The sequence below is a fragment of the Mastigoproctus giganteus genome, chromosome 7 (assembly GCF_048544385.1).
Source record: "Mastigoproctus giganteus isolate SK-2022 chromosome 7, ASM4854438v1, whole genome shotgun sequence".
Classification (NCBI taxonomy): Eukaryota; Metazoa; Arthropoda; class Arachnida; order Uropygi; family Thelyphonidae; genus Mastigoproctus; species Mastigoproctus giganteus.
In genome coordinates, this window is record NC_143581.1 from 125,340,208 (window position 1) to 125,366,236 (window position 26,029).

At 39.6% G+C, this 26,029-nt stretch overlaps 1 protein-coding gene across 1 annotated transcript in view; it reads right to left on the minus strand.

Annotated features, from left to right (window-relative positions):
• unc80 (unc80, NALCN channel complex subunit) overlaps positions 1-26,029 on the minus strand; it is a 1,843,891-nt gene that overhangs the window by 169,212 nt on the left and 1,648,650 nt on the right. Inside the window, exon 58 of the mRNA XM_090378420.1 lies at positions 2,030-2,125. Coding sequence (XP_090234546.1) covers positions 2,030-2,125 — 96 coding nt within the window. The remainder of the gene's footprint in view (positions 1-2,029; positions 2,126-26,029) is intronic.

Below are 26,029 nucleotides of genomic sequence, written 5' to 3' on the forward strand. Positions count from 1 at the left end.
AATGCTTCCCATTTAGAATTTGCTGTTAGTAATGTCATCAGTTGGTCTCACTGTATAGAATTTAAAAATTGTCTTAGACCACTGCAGTCACCTTTACGAAAGCAAAATCCCTTCTCTTTACCCCTGATGGTAGTTACATCTTTAAGTAAATCCCACATCAGTACACTGTGATCACTGCCACCTAGTTGTTCTTTTATCTGCTGATTCTTAATGCATGGATAATCACTGCTGATAATCAGATCAAGAGCATTTCTCCTCTGGCTGCCTCTCGAACATGCTACTGCAGAAAACAATCATCCAATAAATCCACAAAAGTCTTGTTAGTATTTGAGTGACCAACCCATAAGTTCCAGTCAATATCTGGGAAGTTAAAATCCCCCATTATAAGAATTCTGAATTACTGGCCCACTCTGTTTCTCTGTACAGTTGTTTGTTCTACTCATCAGAGTCATTAGGCTTATAACACACTCCTACCCTCATTTTTGCTTTCACAATGTTTATATCACACCAAACTGACTCCACATTGCACTGTCCATCCATGTCAACTGGATTCACTGGCTTAGATTTTATGTGTTTCTAAACTAACAGCATAACCCCTCCTCCCTTCCTATCCTGTCTGTCCTTTTTGTACGCACTGTACTCACCAAATTATATTCTGCATTCCTTACATCTGTGGGACACCACATCTCTGATATCCCAACAATATCGGCCCTTAATATTTTGACCAGCCCCTCAAATTCATCAAATTTATTTACTAAACTCCTAGCACCGGTATACATGCAAGTATACATGCACATGTTCTTATTCTTAGCTACCCTAACACAAGCCCATGTGGTTACTTGTACTGCAATGACTCCTAGCAGTCTCTGAAATCCTCTGCATTTTGTTTTTCAAGCTGCTGCTCATTCCAATAGAAGCAGTGCATGAATAATTTTCACCACTGCCAGTGGCTACTGTTAATCTATTAGTTCATGTATTCCCCCAAGCTAGCAGTTTTCCAACCCACCTAACACTGCCTCGATAGCATCAGCAAATATTCCAGGGCTGATTGACAAGGCTCTCCGCATATACTACTTCCTATCATGTCTGGCCAGAATCTAAGACTTTCAAATTCATCAATAACTTGTGGCTTTTTTTCAACATTGACCTGTACTTGTTAAGTAATTCCACCATTCTCTTACGCTTATTATCATTAGTGCCAATGTGTATAAACAATAATCACCTTTTGTGCCATTAAACGATGTTAATTCCTTAACATTTCAAGATAACTCTCCTCAGAACAGTACCATTGAATCTGTGAGGTCCAATCTGTGAGAGGAGATTCTCATCTACACGGTTATCCCTGGAAGGTTAACATCTTTCTGAAAGTGAGGCAAGGATTTTTACTGGCCCAGTAAACACAACTGCTTCCTTAAAAGTGCTGATTCCACCATTTTTATGACAATACCACTCCCAAAATTGTTCACCAATCTGTATCATTTTCCTGTATTTAATGCAGTAATCAAGGTTTAAAATGCTTCAAATTTATTTCCTTTAAGATTCTTAATACTCTTAACTGAATCATTTAAAGTTCTTGTGAACAGTGTCTTGTTGGGGATGTTCAAATGCATTCATGACATCTTCAACATTTTTGATATTTCTTGATGTTGTTTTCTTCCCGCTGCTTGTCTTATTAATATTGTGCACGGTTCCATTTCCTCAAATTTTTCACACAGATGGGCAATTAGATGAGTAGGCCTTTGTTCCATATTGTGTTTCCCATGCATGTTGAACCTCTATGTTTTCAAATTTCCAGTACCATTTAAAAATTGCCTTTCTCTCATCAAAAGTTAACTGTTTGCTCTCAGTCATTTCTTTGGTTACAGCCAATCTGAAAAAAATAAATAATACAAATCAGTCATCTAATTCATGAATATGGATTGTTAAATTGTGTATACATAATTCTGATTCACCCTATGTTAATAAAAATAAATAAAACTCAAATATCTTTATTCAAAAATCATGTGCACAATTATAAAATATAACAAACCTTGTAATTTATTACCCAGCTCACGTATACAGTATGCTATGCGATGCCAGTCTCCAGCTAACTGTCTCTCAAAACATGCAATTAGAATTTTTAGTCCTATAGAAATTCAAAATAAATAAAATAATGAATAATTTTCCTAAGAGAATAAAAGAATATTATAATTAATATATAAATAAATTAAAACCTAAAACTAAAAGGTAGAAACCTAATTTAGGGCTAAGCTCTAAAGAACTCTTTTAAGAATATTCTGTAAAAAAGAAACTGCTGTTGGAATTCATAATGTAATTGTTATTGGATGTGGCCCAGCTGGAGAAAAAAAATTCAATGCGAAGCCTGAAGGGAATAAGGCTCTCTTTTCTTTGGCATCTGTCTGCCTGTCTTTCCATATATGTTTTATGTGTGAGTTGGGAATTATGCAGATTGAACAGAACCTAAAAGCTCCTACTGTCCTGTGTGTCAATTAAATGATTTGAGATTAAGCACTTGGTTGTGCTGACTCACTACTCATTAAAGCTGTGCTGACTCACTACTCATTAAAGCTGTGCTGACTCACTACTCATTAAGGTTGTGCTGACTGTAATGAGGCACAGAATTCAGTGAGTGGAAATCCATAGTTTCTCACTAGTGTAACACACTGGATTTCTTTCGCCTCTGTTACATTTTGATAACTTTTTTTTTTTTTTTAAAACTAGATATATGGCCATGCCTTGACCATTATTATATGTTGTAAGATATATAATCTTACAAGTATATTATTTTATAGAAAAGTGAGATTAATTTAAAGTAAAACTTATAATATAGCAATATGGGGCAGCGAAACCCTACAAGTCAAGAATATTACTAAGGTCATTCGCAAGGGATTAAATTAGACAACGTTTATAGTAGGGGAGCGGCAAGCTGAAAGGCTATTAGCAACCTGGGTACACTTCGACTCCCAGCACACAGACAAACCAAAACAATGGAAACGAGTAGCAACTGCTGTTAGTAATAGGTGTTAACTCTGGAAATCAATGGTGCGGTGGACCATGGTACTGTCGGGACATTTCTTTGATCGGTGACATCTGGAGAAGAGACAGGAAGTAAATACGGGACAAATGCTGGAATTAGAGTTAAGACTGGCGTCTGGCTGTCGGCGATGGCAAGTTTTGTAGATTGTGTGAAATTAGTCTGCTAAAGTATAACTATAAGCGGCTAACTTCAAAGGTAAAGACAGCGTGAGAAATTTTACAAATTTCTTAAAATAAGAAGTTAGATCGAGCAATAAGGAGTCAGCTTGAGAAAATAAAACGGGCAAATAAGAACAGAGTGAAAGTTGATAAAATGAGAAAGATTGGTTAAGACTCAGAACAAGGGTGAGTCTGACACATAGGGGCGGTACGTAATTCAGATGAAAAAGGTGAGTGAAAGGGGGGAGAGATATGACAAAGTTGAGATTCTTGTCAGTGTTTCTGAAAATGGGATAGTCAAGAACACAGTTGAGTTTTGTCGGTGTTTGTCGAAATGGGTTAAAAAAGTGACTGAGTAGGAGAAACACAGAACCCCGAGTTGAGTTTATGTGGGTGTTTATGGAAATGAGTTAGGATGGACAGTTGAGTTTTTTCGTCGGTGTAAGTAAAAATGAGTTAGTAACATGGACAGTTGAGTGTTTGGTCGTGGTAGAAAATATGAGTTGGTAACAGTTGACAGTTGAGTTTTTTGTTGTGTTAGAAATTATGGAGTGTAAGGAGAATAAGCCTGTCCGTCATTGGAAGGCAAGAGCAGTGGCTGTATGCTATAGTCTAATCCACATCGGAAGAAAGGCAAGGGTAGTGACCCGAATGCAATGAGTGCTGTGAAATATTTCGTAATTTAATAAGAAGTTCTTAATAGGTGGAGCGGAGAAGCGAGGGTGGTACCCTATGAGCTATCTCCTTGTGGATGAGCTGTAAAAAGTGGAGTAGAGAAGGAGTTAGTGTGAGATGCCCTGTGAGTTTTCTTTTTGTGAATAAGTTTTAATAAGGTGGAGAGAGAAGGAGCGAAATCCACAAAATTAGTAGCTCGAGAGAAGGAGCGAAAATGTGGAATTAGTAGCTCGATGAGAAGGAAGGAAGCAGCGAATGGATGGTAGCCCGAATAAGGTGGAGAAAGGACGCCAGTCCCATGCAGCCAAGAGTTCCTGAAAATTATCTGTAGCAGATTCAGGTGAAGCAGATGAAGGAGATCCTCAGAGAGCCAAAAATGGAAGGTTGAAACCTCCCTGGAAAGGAAATAAAAAAGATAGAAGTAGGTAAGAATATAGTAAGTACTGTAAGTTAACAAGGACTGTTAGTGAAACAGTATAGTGATTAATTAAAAAAAAAGGGGTAGCACTAGAAGTAAAATGATAGATTATCTCTGAAGTAAATTATATATATACTAACAGAGTTTAATTAATTAAAAAAGGTTATTGTAAAATGCAAGGGAAACGAAGGATGAGTAATAGATTAAACTGTTGTTGAAATGATTATAAGGTGATCTGATTGATGTGTATAAGGCCTTGAATGGTTTGAACAAGCTCAATGCTGATGGGATTCTTCCTCATGCTCAGATTGCTCACTTGGGTTGACATAAATTCAAATTGAGGAAAGACAACTGCAGAATAGATGTGCAGAAATCTGCCTTTAGTCGGTGGATAGTTGATTACTGGAACAAACTTCCATGTGAAGTTGATAGCATAAATAAGTTCAAGGAAGAACTGAACAAACTTTTGGAGCAAATGGATGGGTGAAAGACAGGTGCCCAGTCTTGAGACACTGCAATTTGCTGAAATGAAGCCTTTAAGAGCACCCTTTTTTTCCTTTCACTGGTCTGACTGCTCTTCTCTGCACCTGTTCCAATAGATCTACACGCTTCCTAAAATGAGACTTCCTGACCTGTATACAGTACTCAAGATGCAGCCTAACTATGGCCTTATGTAAAGGGACAATCACCTCTTATGCTTGTTAGCAAAGTTGGTGTATATTTAAAAAAAAAACACCTTGAGCTGTCCAGGCACATGTTTGCACTGCTCAGAGAATTTCATGTCTAACTGCACAATAAATTCAAATTGAGGAAAGACAGATGTAGGATAGATGTGCGGAAGTTTGCCTTTAGCCAGCGGGATAATTGGTTGGTGGAACAGACTTCCATCCCTTGTTGTGGAAGTTGACAGCCTAAATAAATTTAAGGCTCAGCTGGACAGGTATTTCGAACGAACGGAGGGGTGAAATGGAAGTGGTTTTTTTGGCTGATGCTGCATAAGCTTGCTTTCTTGCATCATATGCCTCTACTAATGCTAATGCTAATTACCCCCAGGTCTTTTTCATTCTCCACTACCCTAAGTGTAGTACCGCATGGTTGATAAATCTCTGGGGTTACTTCTATCCATATGCAGTACCTTATATTTGTGAATATTAAACTTCAACTGCCATTTCTCAGACCATCAACTGAATTTTTCTAGATCTTGTTGCAGTAGCTCACGGTGTTGACTGTTGTTAGCCACCCTGCCATTCTTTGTATCATCTGCACACTTAAACATTTCACCTGTTATACCTTCATCAATATCCTTGATAAATATTGAAAACAACAATGAGCCCATCACTGAACCCTGGGGAACTTCACTAATAGCATTATCCCACAAAGAGTGGTGTCCTCTGTCTTCTTCGGCTGAACCATCCTTTATCCATAGGAGTAACTTGCCCTTGATGCCACATTGCTCCAGTTCATATAGATGTGTTGTATGTGCAACAGTATCAAAAGCCTTCCTGAAATCCAAGTATATGGTGTCAAAATTATTTTTTGCATCCAGTTCCTTGGTCCCTGCATTACAGTTATCTATCAGATTGGTTAGACAAGACCACTACTTAATAAATCCATGCTTTGATTTCTTTCTCGAATACTTCCCATTCAGAAGTTGCTGTTGGTAATATCATCAGTTGGTCCCACTGAACAGTATTTAAAAACTGTTTGAGCCCCCTGTAATCACCCTTACAAAAGCAAAAGCCATTCTCTCTCTTTACTCTTGACAGTAGTTATGTCTTTAATCAAATTCCAGATTAGTATATTGTGATCTCTGCTACCCAGCGGGTCTTTTACCTGCAAATTTTTAATGCATGAAGAATCACTGCTGATAACCAGATCAAGAGTAATACTTTCTCTTGTTGGCTTTTTATCATGGTGCTGTAGAAAACAGTCGCTCAAGAAATCCACAAAAGTCTTGCTAGTGTGCGAGTGACCAACCCACAAATTCCAGTAAACATCTATAACGTTAAAAACCCCATTATGAGACATTCTGATTCGCTGTCCCATTCTATTTCTCTGAAAAGCTGTTTGGTATACTCATCACAGTCATTAGGCCTATAATAAAGAGTATAGTCTTCACAGTCATTAGGCTTCTAACAAACTCACAGTTTTGTTATCCCAGTGCTAATATCACACCAAACTAACTCAATACTGCACTAATCACCCATGTCAACTGGATGTGCTGCCTTAGATTTAATATGTTTCTTAACTAAGTGCATAACCAATCACATCTACTGTCCTGTCTGTCCTTCCTGTACATGTTATACTCCCAATATTCAAATTCAGCATTATTTATGTTTGAGTGATACCATATTTCCACTATTCCTACAATGTCTGCATTTGATGACTTAATCAGCACTTCAAATTCATCAAGTTCATTTACAATGCTCCTAGCATTGGTGTGCACACACGTTCTGGCTCTTGGATACCCTAAGAGTAAGAACATGTGCATATATTTATTCCATAATGACCCACATCAGGGCCTGAAGTCCTAGACACCTTGCTTTCCAGGCTGCTGCATGTACCAATAGCAACACTGCAAGAATCACTTTCACTTCTGGCTGCAGCTCTTTAAGCTATTAGTCTGTGTATCCCCCATCCCCTCTCCAAGCTAGCAGTTTTCCAACTCACATATCACTGCCTCAATACTGTCAGCAAATATTCTTGCACCCCTTCTATTCAGCATTATCCCATTCCTGTAAAAACAGTCTCAACTGTTAACAAACAGACAATTCTGAGAAAAATTCTACCCCATGAGCCTTGCACAATCTCTCCAGGGACAAATTGACTAACAATGCTCTCAACATATCTCCCTCCTATCGTGTATCACCTTTCGTGATATTGTTGTAGAAAAGATATCATCTTAAAAGAGATATCTTCTCTACAACATCATATACTTTTGCACATGGCAGACATACCCTGGTCCTATTGCACCTATCCTCCTTGAACAACATATTTCCCATTTCCTGTTTTAGTCTGAGTAATATATGAATCCTACCATTTGGAGTGTATTTGGTTTTGCATTATTTGCCTCTGACTCTACCAGATGTTGAAAGGCATTAAAATCAACCTTGCCAATCTTCTACTGTGGTAACCTAAAAAGAAGACATGATTTCCCATTAATTAGGGTGGTTATCACAGGGAAGATCACTTCTATATGCATTCTCCTCCATTTCTCAATTAAGTGGAAAGGGAAGAGAAGGAAACAGATAGAAAGATCAATGGTAGGATATGGAAGGTGTTAGTTCTCACATTTAGAAGGGAGTGGTTATTATCAGTGGGCATATTAGTATTAGTATTAATTGCTATTAGCAATGGCCACATAGTGCAAGGAAGCCTTTGGCTTATGCTGCACCAGCCAAAAAAAATAACAATAATAAATAATAAAATAATAAATAAATAACAATAATAATAAAATAAATAAAATAAAATGATAAGAAGAAAATAATAACAAGAAGAAGAAAAAAAAATAATAATTAATAAATAAGAGAAAAAGAAATGGACAAACTAAGTGTTTCCCTCCTCCCGTAGGTTATAAAGCTGATCTTTGAATTTCCCCAAACTGTCAGCCTCTACCACCCATGTAGGCAACTTATTCCAGTAATTTATAACTCACTGGCTAAAATAAAATTTCCTGCAATCCAGTCTAAACATCTCCCCCTCATAACTCGAAATTATGGCCCCTTGTTCTAGAATCATTTATAACTGTGAAAATTTTGTCCTCATTCATTTTGCTTATGCCTCTCAGAGCCTTAAACACCTCAGTCAAGTCTCCTTTAAGGTGCCTAGTTTCTAAGCTCTGCAACTCACATATTCGAAGTCTTTCCTCATATGGATGCCCTTTTGTCGATCTCACCAGGCGGGTTACCCGTTTCTGGATCCTTTCAAGAAGCACAATGTCTTTCTTTAGGTGTGCTCTCCATACCTGAACACAGTATTCCAAGTGTAGTCTAACAATAGCCTTATACAATGGGATTATGATGTCTTTATCTCTACTAGCAATTGTTCGATGCATCATCGATAGGACCCCATGGGGCTTCCTTACAACCTGTCTATAATGCTCAGAGAACTTAAAGTCTGACTGTATCATAACACCCAAGTCCCTTTCCTCCACTAACGGCTTTAGTTCAACTCCGCCAAGTGTATAAGTTATTTTTGGGTACTGTTCCCCAAGTGCAATACCTTACACTTTGTTGGATTAAAGCATAGCTGCCATTTTTCTGACCATCCATGAAGTCTATCTAGGTCATTCTGAAGAAGCTCTGCTTGGTGGCAATCATTAACTACTCTACCAATCTTTACAACATCTGCAAATTTAGACATCACGCCCTCTATCTCTTCTTCACTGTCATTTATGAAAATCAAAAACAACAGTGGTCCTAATATTGATCTTTGGGGAACCCCACTTGTTACATCAACCCAATCTGAGGAATAACCATTTATCACAACCCTCTGCCTCTTGCCCTGAAGCCATCCAGCAATCCACTTAAGGATTTTCCCTGTGATTCCAACCTGCTCCAGCTTATAACCTAACCGCTTATGTGGAACTGAGTAAAATGCTTTGCTGAAATCCAAATACACAATGTCGAAATTATTCCCACAGTCCAGCTCTTTAGTGACCCTGTCAAAATAACTAACAAGATTAGTTAAATATGATTTTCCCTTTACAAAACCATGCTGAGTATCCTTCAGAATTCCATTTCTGTCTAAATGATCCTGAATTCCAACTTTGATCATTGTCTCCACGATTTTCCCTACTACTGAAGTTAGACTAACCAGCTGGTAATTTCCCACTTCACTCTTAGAACCACTCTTATGTATTGGAGACACATTGGCACTTTTCCAATCCAAAGGAATCATTCCATAGTCCAGTGATGCTCGCATAATTAGCCTCAATGGTTCAATGCATTCACTTGCTGCCTGCCTTAAGATTATAGAGTATATGCCATCAACTCCAGGAGCCTTACTGGCCTGTAGGCTTGAAAGTTTTTTTTATTAAATAAACATGTTAAATTTCAACATCATTAATTACAATTTTTTCAATTTCACTCCCATAATTTCTCACTGACATAAAGGGTTTTTCTTCTGTAAATTTCGATGCAAAGTAACTGTTGAGTACATCTGCAACTTCAGCTGGGGGTACCTAATACTATTTCACTTCCATTACATAAGGGTCCAATCTGGTTTGTTCTTCTCTTTGCATTTTTATATATGAAGAATTCCTTATCCCCCACCCCTTTGCTCCCTTTGCCAGCGATTTCTCATAATCTGCCTTTGCCAGTCTAACCTTTTCTGTGGCACTATTACAGATAAGTTTGTAGCTGTTATATGCTTCTATACTTTTTACTGCTCTGTATCTTTTCCATGCTGTTTTTGCTGCTCGAGTAATCTGGCAACTTCATTATTCATCCAATTTGGAATCCTCCTTGTGGAGTATTTTTTTAATGGTATATATGCATTCAAGGCTTCTGTGATTAATGTTTTTAAGGTATACCATAGTTCAATTGTATTTGCTCTCTGTGAGATATCTGCCCAGTTAATAGAAGCCATGTAGCACCTTAAGCCGTTGTAATTTCCTTTCCTGAAGTTATAACCCATTCCTTTGCCTTTAACTACTGCTACCTCTCCCTTCATCATCTACCGTAAAACTCCATGATCACTTCCTGCTACTGGTTCCTATACTGTCAGCCCTGTTATGTCATCTGGTTCATGAGTAATGAGGTGTAGAGTATTCTTTTTCCTAGTACTTTCCCTGATATGTTGATACAAATAGCAATCATCTAGTTGATTTAAAAATTTTGTTCCCCATGTGGAGTTTCCCCCCATTTGCTCCAATCAATTAGAGGAAAATTAAAATCACGCTTACTTACCCATTCCATTTGCATGTAGAATCTCTCATCGTAATCTTCACAATTACCCGGCCTGTAGATTACTCCCACTCTCGTTATACCTTTGCTTCTAACTGTCTCACACCATACAGATTCTAAATTAGCATGCGAAACGTCTGAATCAGGGAAGGCTTTTGTCGCACTCAGGCTGCTTTTGATAAGAAACACAACAACACTACTCCTTCTATCTTCCATATCCTTCCTAAATACATTATACATACCGTACTGAAATTCATCATCCCCTACCTCTGTGTGGCACCACATTTCCGTAAGCCCTATTATGTGAGCATTACTTGTCCTAATGAGCAGTTTGAATTCACTCATTTTATTGATGACACTTCTGATATTACTGTACAAACAATTAAGCCTTAGTGTTTTTGTATAGTTAATTACCCTGACACACACCCCTTAAAGTTATTTAAGATCGCTTCCCTGGTATTAGCTGCCCGCTCATTTAAAACGTTTCTGCACTCAGAACATCTTGCTAATATGTTCTGTTGCAGTAACAAACAAGAACTGTTGAGGTATGTGCAAGCGTTAATTTGACCAATATTTATCAGATAAACACGTATCTATATTACCCTTTTCCCCCCAAACTAGCAGTCTCCCTGAACCTTTAATGTATCCTCAATAATACTGGCATAAACTCTTACACCACCTTTTATTATTATTATTATTATTATTATTATTGCTCTTATATTATTTCTCCCTGATTGGGGGTTCCACCTCATGACGGGTATTGCTACCAAGTACACAGGGTGGTTGTTATGTCTGGTGTGTTGGTTGAGGAACTCTCTGATTATCCTACAATTGTTCAGATTGTGACTTTCTGGAGTTCCTTGTAGGTGTTCACTGGGAGACCTATTGCTACTAGGCTGTTATGTAGGGTCTTTGACACCATACCTGTGGATGACACGATGATCGGGATGGTCGTTACTTGTTGCATATGCCACATCTCTTTGATCTCCTGTCTTAGGTTCTTTTACTTCCTGATTTTTTCCCCATTGGTTTTCTGCAGGTTGCCAGTGTTGGGTACCGCTATGTCAATCAGATAGGTAACCTTTTCCTTCTTGTCCACAAGGGTTATGTCCGGTCTGTTGTGCGGGATTGTCCTACCCGTTATTTTGGCGCAGTCCCAGTACAACTTTTGGGTTGGGGTCTCTAATACTGCCTGGGGTTCATACTTGTAGTACGGTACACTTTCTTTGATCAACTGGTATTTCCTTGCTAGCTTCTGATGTATTATCCTGGCTACCTGGTCATGTCTATGAGTGTACTCAGTCTGGGTGATCACCTTGCATCCCACGGTGATGTGTTGGATTGTTTCTGAGGCCAGGTAGCATCGTCGACATGTGTCATCAAACACTCCGGGCTACTTGGCAATGTATTTTCTATACTTCCTGGTGTTGATTACCGTGTCTTGAATGGTGAGCATGAATCCTTCAGTTTCGGGGAAGAGTGTCCCGCTCATGAGCCATGCGCTGGAAGCAATTTTATTTATGTGATCTTGATGGAGATCATTGTAGTGTCTGCCATGGAGTGTCTTCTCTGCTCATCTTTCTAGCTTCGTTTGAAAAAAAATTAGTTCAAATTTCTGCCACCAAGGGAAATATGGCACTGCACATACGTAAAAGTTGTCATTTACTTCAAGACACGCTGCTTACACAGCGTGTCTTGAAGTAAATGTCATCCTGTTAGATAAAAGCAAAAAGGCCAACACCAATGTCAATAACCATTATGGCTTTTACAAAAAAGAAACATGCTCTTTTAGTAAAACTGTTCTACCAGAATAATAGTAATGCTAATGCAGCACTATGTGAATATCGGAAACTGAAAGATCTGCATAAAGGACCTTTGATGACAGTGTGGCTTTGAAAACTAATAAAGAAATTTGAAGTGACTGGGGAGTTAGGTGTAATTCCATGCAGGGGATGACCACATATCAGAACGGAGGTAGTGGATGAAGTGGTGGTTGCAATGGCCTCTGGGTCAGAATGTGAAAAACTACCAGTCAGTAGTGCCAGAGGTGCATCAAGAGAATTGAACCTTCCTTGGGCTGTTGTTGTTATTTGGTTTTTAGGAGCATTATTCAACTAAGGCCATATATTTCTCCGGGAATATTCGGTGGTCATTCCCTGACCTTTCTGCATCCTCCGTATTTCGTGGTCACGGGCTCAAACCCGGGTCTAATCAAGAAGCGTGTGCTATGCACTGCCCACCTGGCTATGGAAGTGCCTTCCTTGGTCTACTGTACCTAAAGTGCTTCGAATAATTTTATGCCAGTTTCCATACAAGAGTCACATAGTGCAAGAACTCAAGTCTTGTGATCAGCAACAAAGAATAGACTTTGCTCTACGATTTCTGGCTCATATGGAACTTGACGATACATGGGCTCGAATGATCTTGTGGTCTGATGAGGCACATTTCATTCTTCATGGAGCTGTAAATGAACAAAACTACTGAATATGGGGAACTTCTCATCCATATGCTGTGCCTGAAAGACCACTACAAAGTCCATACTATTACTATTATTATTAGCTATATGGTGCAAGGAAGCCTGAGGCTTATGCTGCCCAAAAAAAAAATTCTCAAATTACCCTTAGAGAGAGAGAGAGAGAGAGAGTCAAAAGTAGAAGGGAATCACCAAGAAGAGAAGAACGATGATATCCAGCCCATACTCACCAGATGTGAGCCCCTGGAGTAATATATTACAGTACAGTGTGGATTCACAGCAGAGTTTATAATTGGACCATTTTTCTTTGAAGAGTCTACACCTCATGGCCCCGTAAGGTGTACTGTGCTCATCTAAGAGATCACATTATTCCTGCTCTGCAAGAAAGGCAATGCTTGGAGACCATAGTGTTCATGCAAGATGATGTCCCTCTCCGTGTTGGTCGACAAGTGAAGGAACTGCTCCAGTCAACATTCAGAAACGATTGCATCATTCCTAGAAACTTTCTGCAGTTCTGGCTAGCCCAATCATCAGATCTCAATCCTTGTGATTTCTGGCTATGGGGATATCTGAAAGACAGAGTTTACTGTAGCACCATACAGATTTGAAAGCAAGCATTAAACAGCACGTAGCCAACATCCCCAATGAGATGATATGCAAAACTATGTCGCACTCAGGCCTCTGTTTCAGAGGCCTGAGTGCGACATAGTTAATATCAGAACTTAGAAATCTGCAGATTTCTAAGTTCTGATATTAAAATCTAATCCTAAGTTAAGTATTCTATCTCATGTTTACAATGGCGATTTCTCCCCTGGTGGCGGAAATTTGAACTCATTTTTTTATTCTACAAATTTCTTTCCCATACCCTAAATGACATACCCACCGATTTTCACAGCGCTATCTCTAACTGTTTAAACAGAAATCTGAGACCAACCCCCCAGCAACTACAGGAACAGCAAACTCTGGTGCAGCCCAGGTACTCCATCAGATCTAGGGCAGGACCAAACAGAAACTGGGTTCTAGAGCTGGCCCCGACTGTCTGGCAGCAACTAAAGAATCAAGAGAGAATCTACATTGAATGGGGATCCCACCGATTCCAGGAGCATGTGGCAATCCTAAAATGCTTCCGGTGTTGTAAATATGGCCACACAACCCATACGTGTACACAAACAGAATCAACCTGCAGTCACTGCTCTGGCAGGGGACATGAATATAAAATATGTCCAAACAAGGAGCAAGATCCAATCTGTACAAATTGTAAGGCAGGGAAAATGGACCATTCGCATTCTATCAGAGACCTGAACTGTTCAGTTTATCTTAAAAGTAAAAGGGTTATATCAGTCACAAACCAACTATGGAGAGACGCCCTAAAGAGTACAACAGATCCAAAATTGCAATAATACAGCATAACGCATAGAGGGCTAGAGCAATGGCCCAGCAACTTAGGGTCATAGCGGACGAGGAAGCAGCTGACGTCCTACTACTACTACTACAGGAACCATATACCCATTCAAAACGGGTGTGCGGGTATCCGGCAGCATACAAAATAGTCCATGATGAGAGTGACACCCCTTGGGCTGCGGTTGTGGTCCGCAATCCCAATTATACTGTGACTAAAGTAACACAGCTTTGTGCAACCTGGGCGGCATGTGCCCACATCTTAGCGCCATTGGGCCAAATCTATGTTGTGGCCCTTTACAGCAGGCCGGGCAAGGACATTGCACCTATCACCAGGTATTTGCAGGCCTTGACCGACATGCTACCTGATCAAAGGATCATAATTGGGACAGATGTAAACTGCCGTTCCCCAGCCTAGCATAGTCTGACCCCAGACAGGAGAGGTACCAGAAATGGACAGATTTTAGAGGACTTTCTCTCGAACTTCCGGTTCACAATCCTGAACAGAACACACCAGATGACTACATTTTGTAATACTCTGTGGGAGGCGACTATTGATGTCACATTGTCCATGGGAAACCTTGCAGGGTATGTTGAGGATTGGATTGTCACAGACTCGTGGACGACTTCCAACCACAGGGTGATTACCTGCCAAATCAGAAGATTATTAAACAGGCTACTGATACCTAAACAAACACTAAATCGCTTTGCCATTCGCCGGGCAAACTGGGAAAGGTTCAGAGAGGTTTTAATTCCCGGTGCAGCCCAACACCTGGAAACAACAAACCAGAATGGGGACCCAGACGAGAATCAAAAGAGGGTAACGGAAATAATACTTGCAGCGAGTGAAGCATCAATGAAGAGGAGAAATCCCAAACTGGGAGCAGCCCCATGGTGGACTCACAAGAAGGGAGACCATGAGAAGAAGAAAACTCTTTCAACGGGTAAAACGCACATGGCCTGCTGCTGAGGTCCAGATACTGAAGGAGCGCTATAGAGAAGCAAGAAACAGATATACGGATGCAATAAACAAGAGCATACAAAGAGCCTGGGAAAACTTGGCAGGCACAACAGGAAATAATGAGCCATGGGGGGGGGGGTAGTCTATAGGATAATCACAAACAAATTCCCGGGGGGGGGAGTTATTTCTACCACATTGACACCACAGGGGAGCCAAACCACCACATGGCAACATTCAATCACAAATATTCTGGGCACTATTTTTCCGGAGACTGCCATGCCTACTTCACATGAACAGCATAGAATATGCCAAGAAAATGACATGTACAACACTGACTCCCGTGAACCACTGTTCACGCTAGATGACATCAAATCTGTGGAAAATCATGTAAGAAATAATAAGTGCCTTGGCCTTGATTATCTCAAGCCGGAAATTATCAAAAAAGTAAAGGACCTGATCCCCGAACTCCTCTTAAATCTGTTTAACTGTCTGGACCAAGGGCATCTTCCCAAGAAACTGGAAGACTGCAGGACTGAAGCCGATCCCAAAAACACCCACAAAGCCTCCACAACAGCCAACCATCTATAGACTGATAGCTTTGCTACCGGTGATCAGAAAATATATGAGAGAATGCTATATGCCGAATTGACACACATTACAAGAGTGCTGAACTGCACATGTCTACCCAGTTCAGCTTTAAGCCCGAGTCTTTGACAGTAGAGGCACTTAGACATCTGCTGCACGGTGTGGCCAGTTCCAACAGTAAATACTGCCTAATCATCTCCATAGCTTTTGCTAGGGCTTTCGACACCATTTGGTGGCCGAGTGTCCTGGCAAGACTAAGGTGGGCTAATCTTCCCTGCAACTTGTATCTCACTATCAAGTCTTACCTTACCGACAGGCGTATTAGTGTTGTGGCACCCTATGGTAGGGTAAACCACCGTGTCTGCAGTGGTTGCCCGCAGGGTTCCGTCCTGGAGCCACTCCTGTGGAACATCATCTTGGATGAGTTCCTGGCTGTGGACCTTGGTGATGTCCAAACACAAGCTTTTGCTGACGACTTGATCTTGAAAATTGCTGCCAACAGTAGAGCACAGTTGGAGGTAAAAGCAAACCATGCCATCAAGATACTACAGGACTGGACCACCTTAAACTGCCTAAAAATCTCACCAACTAAGACATCCTCAATCTTACTGAAAGGGCTCCCTTGACCTGCGAAGACCACCTCAAATAAAGGTGAACAACACTACAATTAAGCTCCAAAGCCAGCTTAAGTACCTGGGGGGGGAGTGATATTAGATTGTAATCTTTCCTTCAAGCAGCATCTCACATATCTAAGAACAAAGATAAGGAAGTACTCTGCACTGTTAGCCCTTGTGGTCCATCGTGACTGGGGACTTAAACATCGTGTACTCTCCTTATATTATAAAACGGCATTCCCACCAGCTATAACATATGCCTCTACGGTTTGGTATCACAAGGCATCAACCACCGTAAATAGATGCATAATTGACTCAATCCATAGAACTATCCTGTTAACCATTACCAGAGCCTGCAGCACTACTAGCACTATTGCCCTACAGATCTTGGCCGGAGCCCTTCCCCTTGACCTGGACATCATTATGCACTGGAATAGCCTATTATATAACCAAAGGAATGCCTTGCCCACCTAGACTACACAGGATAACAGTGTAACCCACAAGGCTGAAAAGAACAGGCTGCAGAAATACTTAAAACAAACCTGGCAATACCGCTGGACAAACACAACAAAAGGGAATATCACCAAAAAGTTCATCCTGGACATAGACAGAGTATACCCCATTCTCCCAACCTGGCTGCAACCCGGACTTTACATGACCTACCTCCATATGGGTCATGGGGCTTTCAATGCAAAGCTTACAGCATTGGGAATAGTGGAGGACCCGCGTTGTACTTGCAAGAACAAGAAAGCTGGGTGCACATTATGTTTGAGTGTGCCCAATACGAAGATCTTAGATGCAGACTAATAACTAGAGTTCACTATCTACCGAGGGATCTTGAGTCACATCTACTAGACACAAAAGAGGAATATTTAGCCTTAACTGCTTTTGCCCAGGGATTATTTACCAGGTGCCAAACACTAACCGCCATATTAGCATTAGCATTAGCATTTGATGCAAGAAAGCAAGCTTATGCAGCATCAGCCAAAAAAAAAAAAAAACCCACTTCCACTTCACCCCTCTGTTCGTTCAAAATACCTGTCCAGCTGAGCCTTAAACTTATTTAGGCTATCAACTTCCACCACAAGGGATGGAAGTCTGTTCCACCAACCAACCACCCGCTGGCTAAAGGCAAATTTCCGCACGTCTATCCTACATCTGTCTTTCCTCAATTTGAATTTATGCCCTCTCAGGTGATTTTTCTGAGATAGATGAAAAATCCCATCAGCATTGAGCATGCTTAAACCATTCAAGGCTTTATACACCTCTATCAGATCACCTCGCTGGTGCCTAGTCTCCAGACACTGTAATTTGCAAAACTTAAGCCTTTCTTCGTAAGAGCACCCCTTTGTTCCATTCACTAATCTTGTTGCCCTTCTCTGTACTCATTCCAGCAGCTCTACATCCTTCTTGAAATGAGGCCTCCAGACCTGTATACAGTACTCTAGGTGTGGCCTGACCATTGCCTTATACAATGGAATAATCACCTCCTTATACCTGCTGGAAAAATTCCTGTATATCATTGACAATACACCATGAGCTACTCTTGCAGCCCATCTGCACTGCTCAGAGAACTTCATATCTGCCTGCACAACCACCCCCAAGTCCCTTTCATTCTCTACCACTGTCAGTGTAGTACCACAGAGTTGATACGTTGCTCTGGGGTTGCTGTTTCCCATGTGTAGTACTTTACATTTGTCAATGTTAAACTTCATTTGCCATCTCTCAGCCCATCAGCTCAACCTTTCCAGATCCTGTTGCAGCAGCATACTGTCAGTAGTGTCCTTGACAACCCTGCCAACCTTTGATTCGTCTGCAAACTTGGACATTAAGCTTGATATACCATCATCAATATCATTTATAAATACAGAAAACAATAATGGACCCAACACTGAGCCCTGAGGGACTCCACTAATAGCATTAGTCCACAATGAGCAGTGTCCATTGATTACCACTCTCTGTCTTCTCCCCCTCAACCACCCCTTTATCCATAGCAGCAATTTGCCTCCAATGTCACACTGCTCCAATTTGTGTAGCAGTCTTCCATGTGCAACAGTATCAAAAGCCTTTCTAAGATCCAAGTATATAATATCACAGTTATTCCCTGCATCCAGTTCTTTTGTGACTGCATCATAGTATCCAATCAAGTTGGTCAGGCAAACTTCCCCTTAACAAAACCATGCTGTGTCTGAGCTATAACTGAAGTCTTGTCTAAATGATACTGCAGTGCTTCTTTAACCAGTGCCTCCATTAATTTTCCTGGAACAGAAGTTAAGCTCACAGGTCTATAATTACTTGTGTCAGCCTTTCATCCTCCTTTGTGAATTGGGGTCACATTTGCACATTTCCAGTCTATGGGTACCTCCCCTGAGTCCAAGGAAGCTCTCATAATTATGGCTAAGGCTTTGCTTACTTCCTTTGCTGCCTCCTTTAATATAACTGGATAGATCCCATCCACCCCGGGTGTCTTTCTTGTGTTTATCTTCAACAGTTTCTCCTCCACTTTACTCCCAGTTATTTCAAGATTCTGTAGCTTACTGCTAGAGCTGAATACACCTCTGACATTCCCCTTGCTGAATAACTCCTCATGTGTGAATGTCGATGCAAAATATTCATTTAGTTTGTTAGCTACCTGAGCAGGATCATCAACAGTTGACCCATCAATATCAAGTGGACCAATCTGATTCATCCCCTTCCTTCTAGAGTTTACATAAGTAAAGAACTCTTTGCTGTTTTTCTTTGCATCCCTTGCCAAGGATTTCTCGTAATCTGCCTTCGCCTGCCTAACCTCCTTTGTAACTTGGTTGCATATCAACTTGTATCTATTATAGGCTTCTGTGTCATGTGTTAATTTGTAAGTATCCCATGCATTTTTCTTCTCTGCCATATGCCTCATTAGTTCATCTGACGTCCATTTTGGCCTAAACCTTGAACAATATTTCTTAGTTGGTATGTAAAGCCTAGTAGCTTCCAAGATAAGTTCTTTGAATGCTTCCCATTTTGAATTTGCTGTTGGTAACATCATCAGTTGGTCCCACTGTATAGAATTTAAATACTGTCTCAGTCTATCGTAGTCACCTTTACGGAAGCAATAACCCTTCCCTTTACCCCTAATGGTTGTTACCTCTTTGAGTAAATCTCACTTAAGCACACTGTGATCACTGCCACCTAGTGGTTCATTTATCTGCAGATTCTTAATGCACGAAGAATCACTGCTGATAATCAAATCAAGAGTATTACTCCCTCTAGTTGCCTCCCGAACATGCTGATGTAGAAAACAATCATCCAATAAATCCACAAAAGCCCTGCTAGTGCTTGAGTAACCAGCCCCCAAATTCCAGTCAATATCTGGCAAATTAAAATCTCCCATTATAAGACTCTCTGATTTACTGGCCCACTCTATTTCCCTGTACAGTATTTCCCTCATCAGAGTCATTAGGCCTATAGCACACTCCTACTCTCAATTTTGATCTCCCAATGCTTATGTCACACCAAACTGACTCAACACTGCACTGTCCAGCAATGTCGACTGGCTTCACTTCCTTGGATTTTATGTGTTTCTTAACTAATAGCATAACCCCTCCCCCCTTCGTATCCTGTCTAACCTTTCTGTAGACGTTGTACTCCCCAAATTGCAGTTCTGCATCCCTTATATCTGTGTGACACCACGTCTCTGATATTCCAACAATATCTGCCTTTGATGTTTTGAGCAATACCTCAAATTCATCAAATTTATTTACTAAACTCCTAGCATTGGTGTACACGCAAGTATACCTGCACCTGTTTCTATTCTTAGATACCCTAACACAACCCATGTGTTTACTTGTACCGCAATGGCTCCCAGCAGTCTCTGAAATACCATGCATCTTGTTTTTCAGGCTTCTGCTCATTCTAATAGAAGCAGTGCAAGAATCTCTTTCACCTCTGCCAGTGGCTACTGTCAATCTATTGGTCTTTGTCTCCCCCCAAGCTAGCAGTTTTCCGACCCACCTAACACTGCCTCGATAGCATCAGCAAATATTCTTGCACCCTTTCTATTTAAGTGTATCCCATCCCTGTAGAAGCAATCTCTCCTGTTAACAAGTACTGTCCAGGCTGAAAAAAATTCTACCCCTTGAGCCTTGCACAATCTTTCCACGGCCGAATTGATCGACAAGGCTCTCATCATATACTCCCTCCTATCGTGTCTGGGCAGAATTGCAGACAGTTTCAAATTCAAGACTTTCATATACAGAAGACCTTAACGGAATGAGACAAAACAAACCTGCAAATAGCAGCGAGACGACACAGAGGAGCCGACTATATAGACCTTGGACTGACTACAAAATGCACTGAAAAAAGACAAGTGACAATATATTGTATAACCACAAGAGTCATGATTAACGGCAATGGAAGCAAAAAATGCCTTTAAATAGTTGTGACATCAGAACAAAGGGACACTGCCCCAAGACCTTGCAGCATAGACCCACTACATAATGACAAAAGGTAGTGTAAGGACTAGCAAACACACGGAAGGATAAAACTCCATAATGAAAGTCAGTAGACTTGATTATGACTCCAAGATAATGACCAGAAAATAGGACCCAGACCACATGCAGTCTGGAAGGATGACATCCCAGACTTAACCCCCTATTAGTGTCCCACCTAGACGAGAATCAACAGCCAGCTTTTTAGGGCCGGCAGACTGATGGAGACGACATACTGTGGTCCTCTCCCGGCAGGACAGCCTATTGGCGGCTCAAATCTGCACTCTCTTAAGTGGATCTTTCTTTCGAAACTCCTAGGGAGGGGGGAAGGAGAGGCTTGTCTCTCCTCACTTCCCCAATTTTCTCACTCTGGTGGGGCACGGGCATACCTCACTACCTGCAGGGGCCATCTACTCTGTCCGCCCCTTATTTCCAATTTTTCCCCCCCAGTCTTCATCCTCCCCCCAAATTTTTGTCTTGCACAGCGTTTAGCCCTACATGTCAAAATCAAAAGAGAACATCAAAATTCTTGCCCGAACCTATTTGGTTTTTAAAGCTCACACCCACCGCACAGCCCCACATCGCATATTATTAATACTAACTTGTTAAGTATCACTAATTTCAACCTCGATTTTTTGGTCCTAGCCACTGAAATCCCAGGAAAATATGTGGCAAGACCCGCCAGAGTACAAATATTGAAAACACCCGGCCGGCCTCCCTCACCGTGGCGGGTATTGGTAACCTCAGGTCTCACTAGGGGCCCGGCAGCTAACAGGCCGGACAAACAATGGGCACAACAAACTACATAGTACATACCCCACACACTTTTAAATCTCTGGCTTGTCCGATACAGAGAACATACGCAGAGATGGGAGAAATCCCAGGTGCCATCAGACCCCGAACATACCTAATAACCGTTTTGACACTAGGGTCTCCTGAATAGGGAAACTTGGACGTTGGTTGAACCACCCAGTATCTCTATTTGGGATTACCCTGACTTCTAATCTCTCTTAGCATAAGCCCATCACAAATGTTGCTTTCTGTGCATCTAAAATAATGGGTTTTCTCTTTCACTCTTGGCATTATTTATCTTCCAAACTGCTGCTCACTCTGTACAAATCGCAAATCCACCCTAACATGGAATATTGTTCCCACATCTAGGGGAATAATATTCCCCTAAAGCTCTCATAGGCTTCTAGATTCCATTGAAAAGAGGGCAGTTGGGTTAATTAATGACCCATCTCTAACAGAATTATCTCTCTGTCTCATAGATGTTCTGTTTCTATTGCATGCCTTTTCTATAGATACTTCCATGGTCATTGTTCTTCTGAATTGGCTTCTATAATTCCTGCTCTCTCTTCCAAATCAGTCTGAAAATGTGCTGTAACCAGTCTGCATCCTTTTACTGTCCAATTTCAAACTCACAAAACTAAGTTTTCTTCTTTCTCATTTATTCCTACAACTTCCATTTTCCGGAACAACCTCCCTTCATACACATTTCTTGAAAATTAAAATCTACAGAAATTCAAGTCTAATGTCCAGAGGCATAGCTAGGTTTTCGGTGCCCGTGGCAAATTCATGGCTACACGCCTTTTTTTTTAGACAGTTGGAAAAATCGTAATAAATAATAAGTACGGTCGGACCTCTGTTTAACGAACTTCTTTATAGTGAATTTTTTAAAATTCTCCTTGGTAATTATATTTAACATAGTTTCCGTATAACTAAAAAATTTACCATATGACGAATGGCTTATGGGACACTTAACTAGGTATAAATCACACCTCTGGCCTCAAGCAATTTAGGTAATAGTGCTGTTGCTGAGCAAAAATTAAAAGTTAAAGCGATTACCATCTTCAATTTAGCGGTACCAGTACCTATCCACTAACTGTCCCACATACCCAAAAGTCAAGCTGGTGTTGAATTGAATCCAGGGGTGAAACTCAACTGGGGGTTGAGTTTCACCCCCGCATTATCCCCATGGAATAATTTTATCCCTGCATTATCCCCACAAAAAACAGTAATTTTTATTTTAATATTCATTCGAAGAACTCGGACGTTGAAATTTTCGCCACATTTTTTGCTTAATTGAAATTTTCTTTCTTACTGTGCTCTTTAGGGACCATATTATCAGTTTATACGATGTTGTGATTATAAAACACGAATTCAATAAATTTATGTCAAATAAACACAACAGAAAAAAATCACAGAAACTTAGTGTGGTACTTGTTAGGTGGTACACAGCAAAAATAAATCACCAAAATTCAAAAGACATGAAACTTTCAAAATAATTAAATAGGTAATATTTCTAGCTGCACAAAGTGTAACTAAAAGCCACTATTTCAAGTATCGACAGTTTCATTTTATGGTTCCCTTTATTTTCACACACACACGCCATCTCTTGATAATGTTTCACACAAATGGTCTATTTGCAACTAATTCTTTATTTGTATATCGCAAACAAAACCGACTGTATCGCAGGCCGTTAATAGGTTCGCCTGAATTGGTCACTCAGTGACAGATGATATTGCTGTCAGAAAGTGTCCCGTGGCTTTCAGGGGAGGAGCTAAATGATGTCTGGGCAGAGAGAGGAGTGTACTGTAGCCACTATTTCAAATCGTCGGCAGTTTTGCTTTATAGTTTTCAGATTCCATTTTTGTTTTTTTCACGGCAAGAGTCTACTTGTGGCTAATTCTTCCTTTGTATACCGCAAACAAGATGGTTTGGTCGCAGCCTATAAACAATACATTTTTTATCTTTTAATTATATATATATATCTCTACTGTAATATTACAAGATTGCATGAAGGTACACTTAGAAGACCTGAATGAGTTATCGGAAAAATTAATAAATGAAGTAATTGATACATACGCAAAGAAAAAGCAAAAAAAATAAGATTATTATAATACTTGCATGTTTGATTATAATTTGTATGATTTTTCTGTGAATTTTAATTGGCGATTTTCATATTATTAAACTGTGATTATTGTCAGTAATGTGGTTTTTTTGAACTGACTATTAGTATTTAGATGATAAATATTTCCTTTTGTTTCCTATTTTGTTTTCTCTTATTATAACATTCATAAATATACAGATTTGTTTGTAACACATATATGCAGTAGTGAGCTATAGTGGGCTCGTGAGAGCCCACTGTTATTTTTTTTTTAAATGTGCGAACCCATTGTTGAGATTTATTTTACAAATGAAATCCTGAAAGCAATTATTGAGTATCCAGAACCGAAACTACGGTAGGACGAGCGGGACCCCATTCCCAGCATTTTCATGGCGCAATTGATCAGTTATGTATTTTAAAATGGCTTCATTTTTGATTTAATTACAGTTGGACTTCTGTTTAACGAACTTCTTTATAGCGAATTTTTTTGAGTCCCCTTAGTAATTAAAGAAACATTTAAAATAGTTTCTGTTGAACAAAGAAAATTTCCATTTAACAAACAGATTAGGAGAGACAACTGTGTATGCATTTTTCCCACCTCTGGCCTTTAAGCAATTTAGGTAATTAGAAAGTGCGAATTAAGGGTGAAAGGGATTACCGTTTCACAATGTTAGTGGTGTCCGTAAAAACCTATGCAGTCACAAACCGAGACATACCTCTGGCCTTTAAGCAATTTAGGTAATTAGAAAGTGCGAATTAAGGGTGAAAGGGATTACCGTTTCACAATGTTAGTGGTGTCCGTAAAACCTATGCAGTCACATACCGAGAAGTTGTGCTAGTCAATACGCTTTCTATAGCCAGTCAGAGGATCAAGAAGACTCTCGACATGGATTATAGTTCCTGGTCAACTTGTGTTATGGTTCCCCTTTACTCCGACAAAGGAACATATGTTTTTCAGAGAAGTGAGTGATCCACTCCTTCCAGTAAATTTCTCCTGTCTGTGTTTACATGATCGCAGTAGTAGAACATCCATGTGATTTAGACATTTTGCACAGTATTCAAAGAACTAGTGAGAGTAGCAACATAGGGGGGGGGGATTGAGGCAACTAAGATATATAAACTTTACGAAGATGAAATGTTGGCAGATTATTAAACTTTGTCGAGCCTTTCACTGTGTAGAAAATGTTCTAAAATATAATGGCATACAGGCAATAATTAAAAAAAAAAAACTGTATCACCAATCTCCAAAAAAGTAGCGCGAATTAAGGATGAATGCTAAAGAACTTGATGTGGAAACTATAAAGATCGGTTGTGTGTTCGGACCATGATTAGCAGCTTGTAGCTTGCAGATGGTAATTGCAGGTTAAGGAAATTATCCTGCACTGTGCAAACATTTTGAATCAGAAGTTAAATATTCCGGATTATTAAATGGCCTTTTAAATTTGGAATTTCTTAACCATTTAGCACTAATGGTCAACATCCTGCAAGAGCTCTCTTACCTTTCAGACGCTTTACAGAATCACAAGTAAAAAGCAAATAAATTAATTATTCGAACTATCAATGATATTGCTAATTTGAAAAATTCTGAAGGAAATTATGAGGCTAAAATTGAGAGCATATTGAAGTGGAAAGAATTTGAAGGAATCAAAATTGAAAGTAAAAAAATTACATTGTGACAAGTTATTAAATGCATTGTTTTATCCTTAAAGGATAACTTATTAACGGAACAGGGTGATTTTAAATTAAATAAAGAAAATAACGATACCATTGAAAAAAATTTTAAACATATGCTACTCGAAATCATGAATTTTAAAGAACATTCGTCTCGGTGGCAAGACAGTGAAAACCGAATAAGAAATTTAAGTTTTCTGATAAAATATGAAAAAAAATTAATGATTTTAGAGATTTTGTCGAAGACAGTTTATCTTTAAAATTGAGTGAAATTACCTTTTCAATTAAGAAAGCCAGAAAATATCTTTGAAACCATTGCAATTAGCAGTGCTGAAGCATAATGAATACTATTGAGTGAATGAATGAACGAATAATGTTGACAATTAAACACATTGCAGATCATGATAAGCATACATCTAAATGGAAAACCACTGCTTGAATTTGATCCAGATCGTTGCGTCAAATCATTCCTTTGTAATCATCGCTCAGCTATTGAGCAAAGCAGATCAACAACAAATATTAATAAAGAAGTAAACTGTATATATGGCAATTTTTAGAATAAATTTTTCTTGAATATTTGTGAAATAATTTTTTTTCATGTAATCTGTGATTTTTTGTGTGCTTTTTCTAGAAAGTTTGTTTTTTTTTGTAATATTTGTTTTAATATTGTGGAATGCTTTGTGATAGTTTCTGTTATTTGTGATATAGGAAATATTTTGTGTTATTTTTTATTCGCAATATTAAAATTTTATCACGAAAAAAATACATCCATTATAT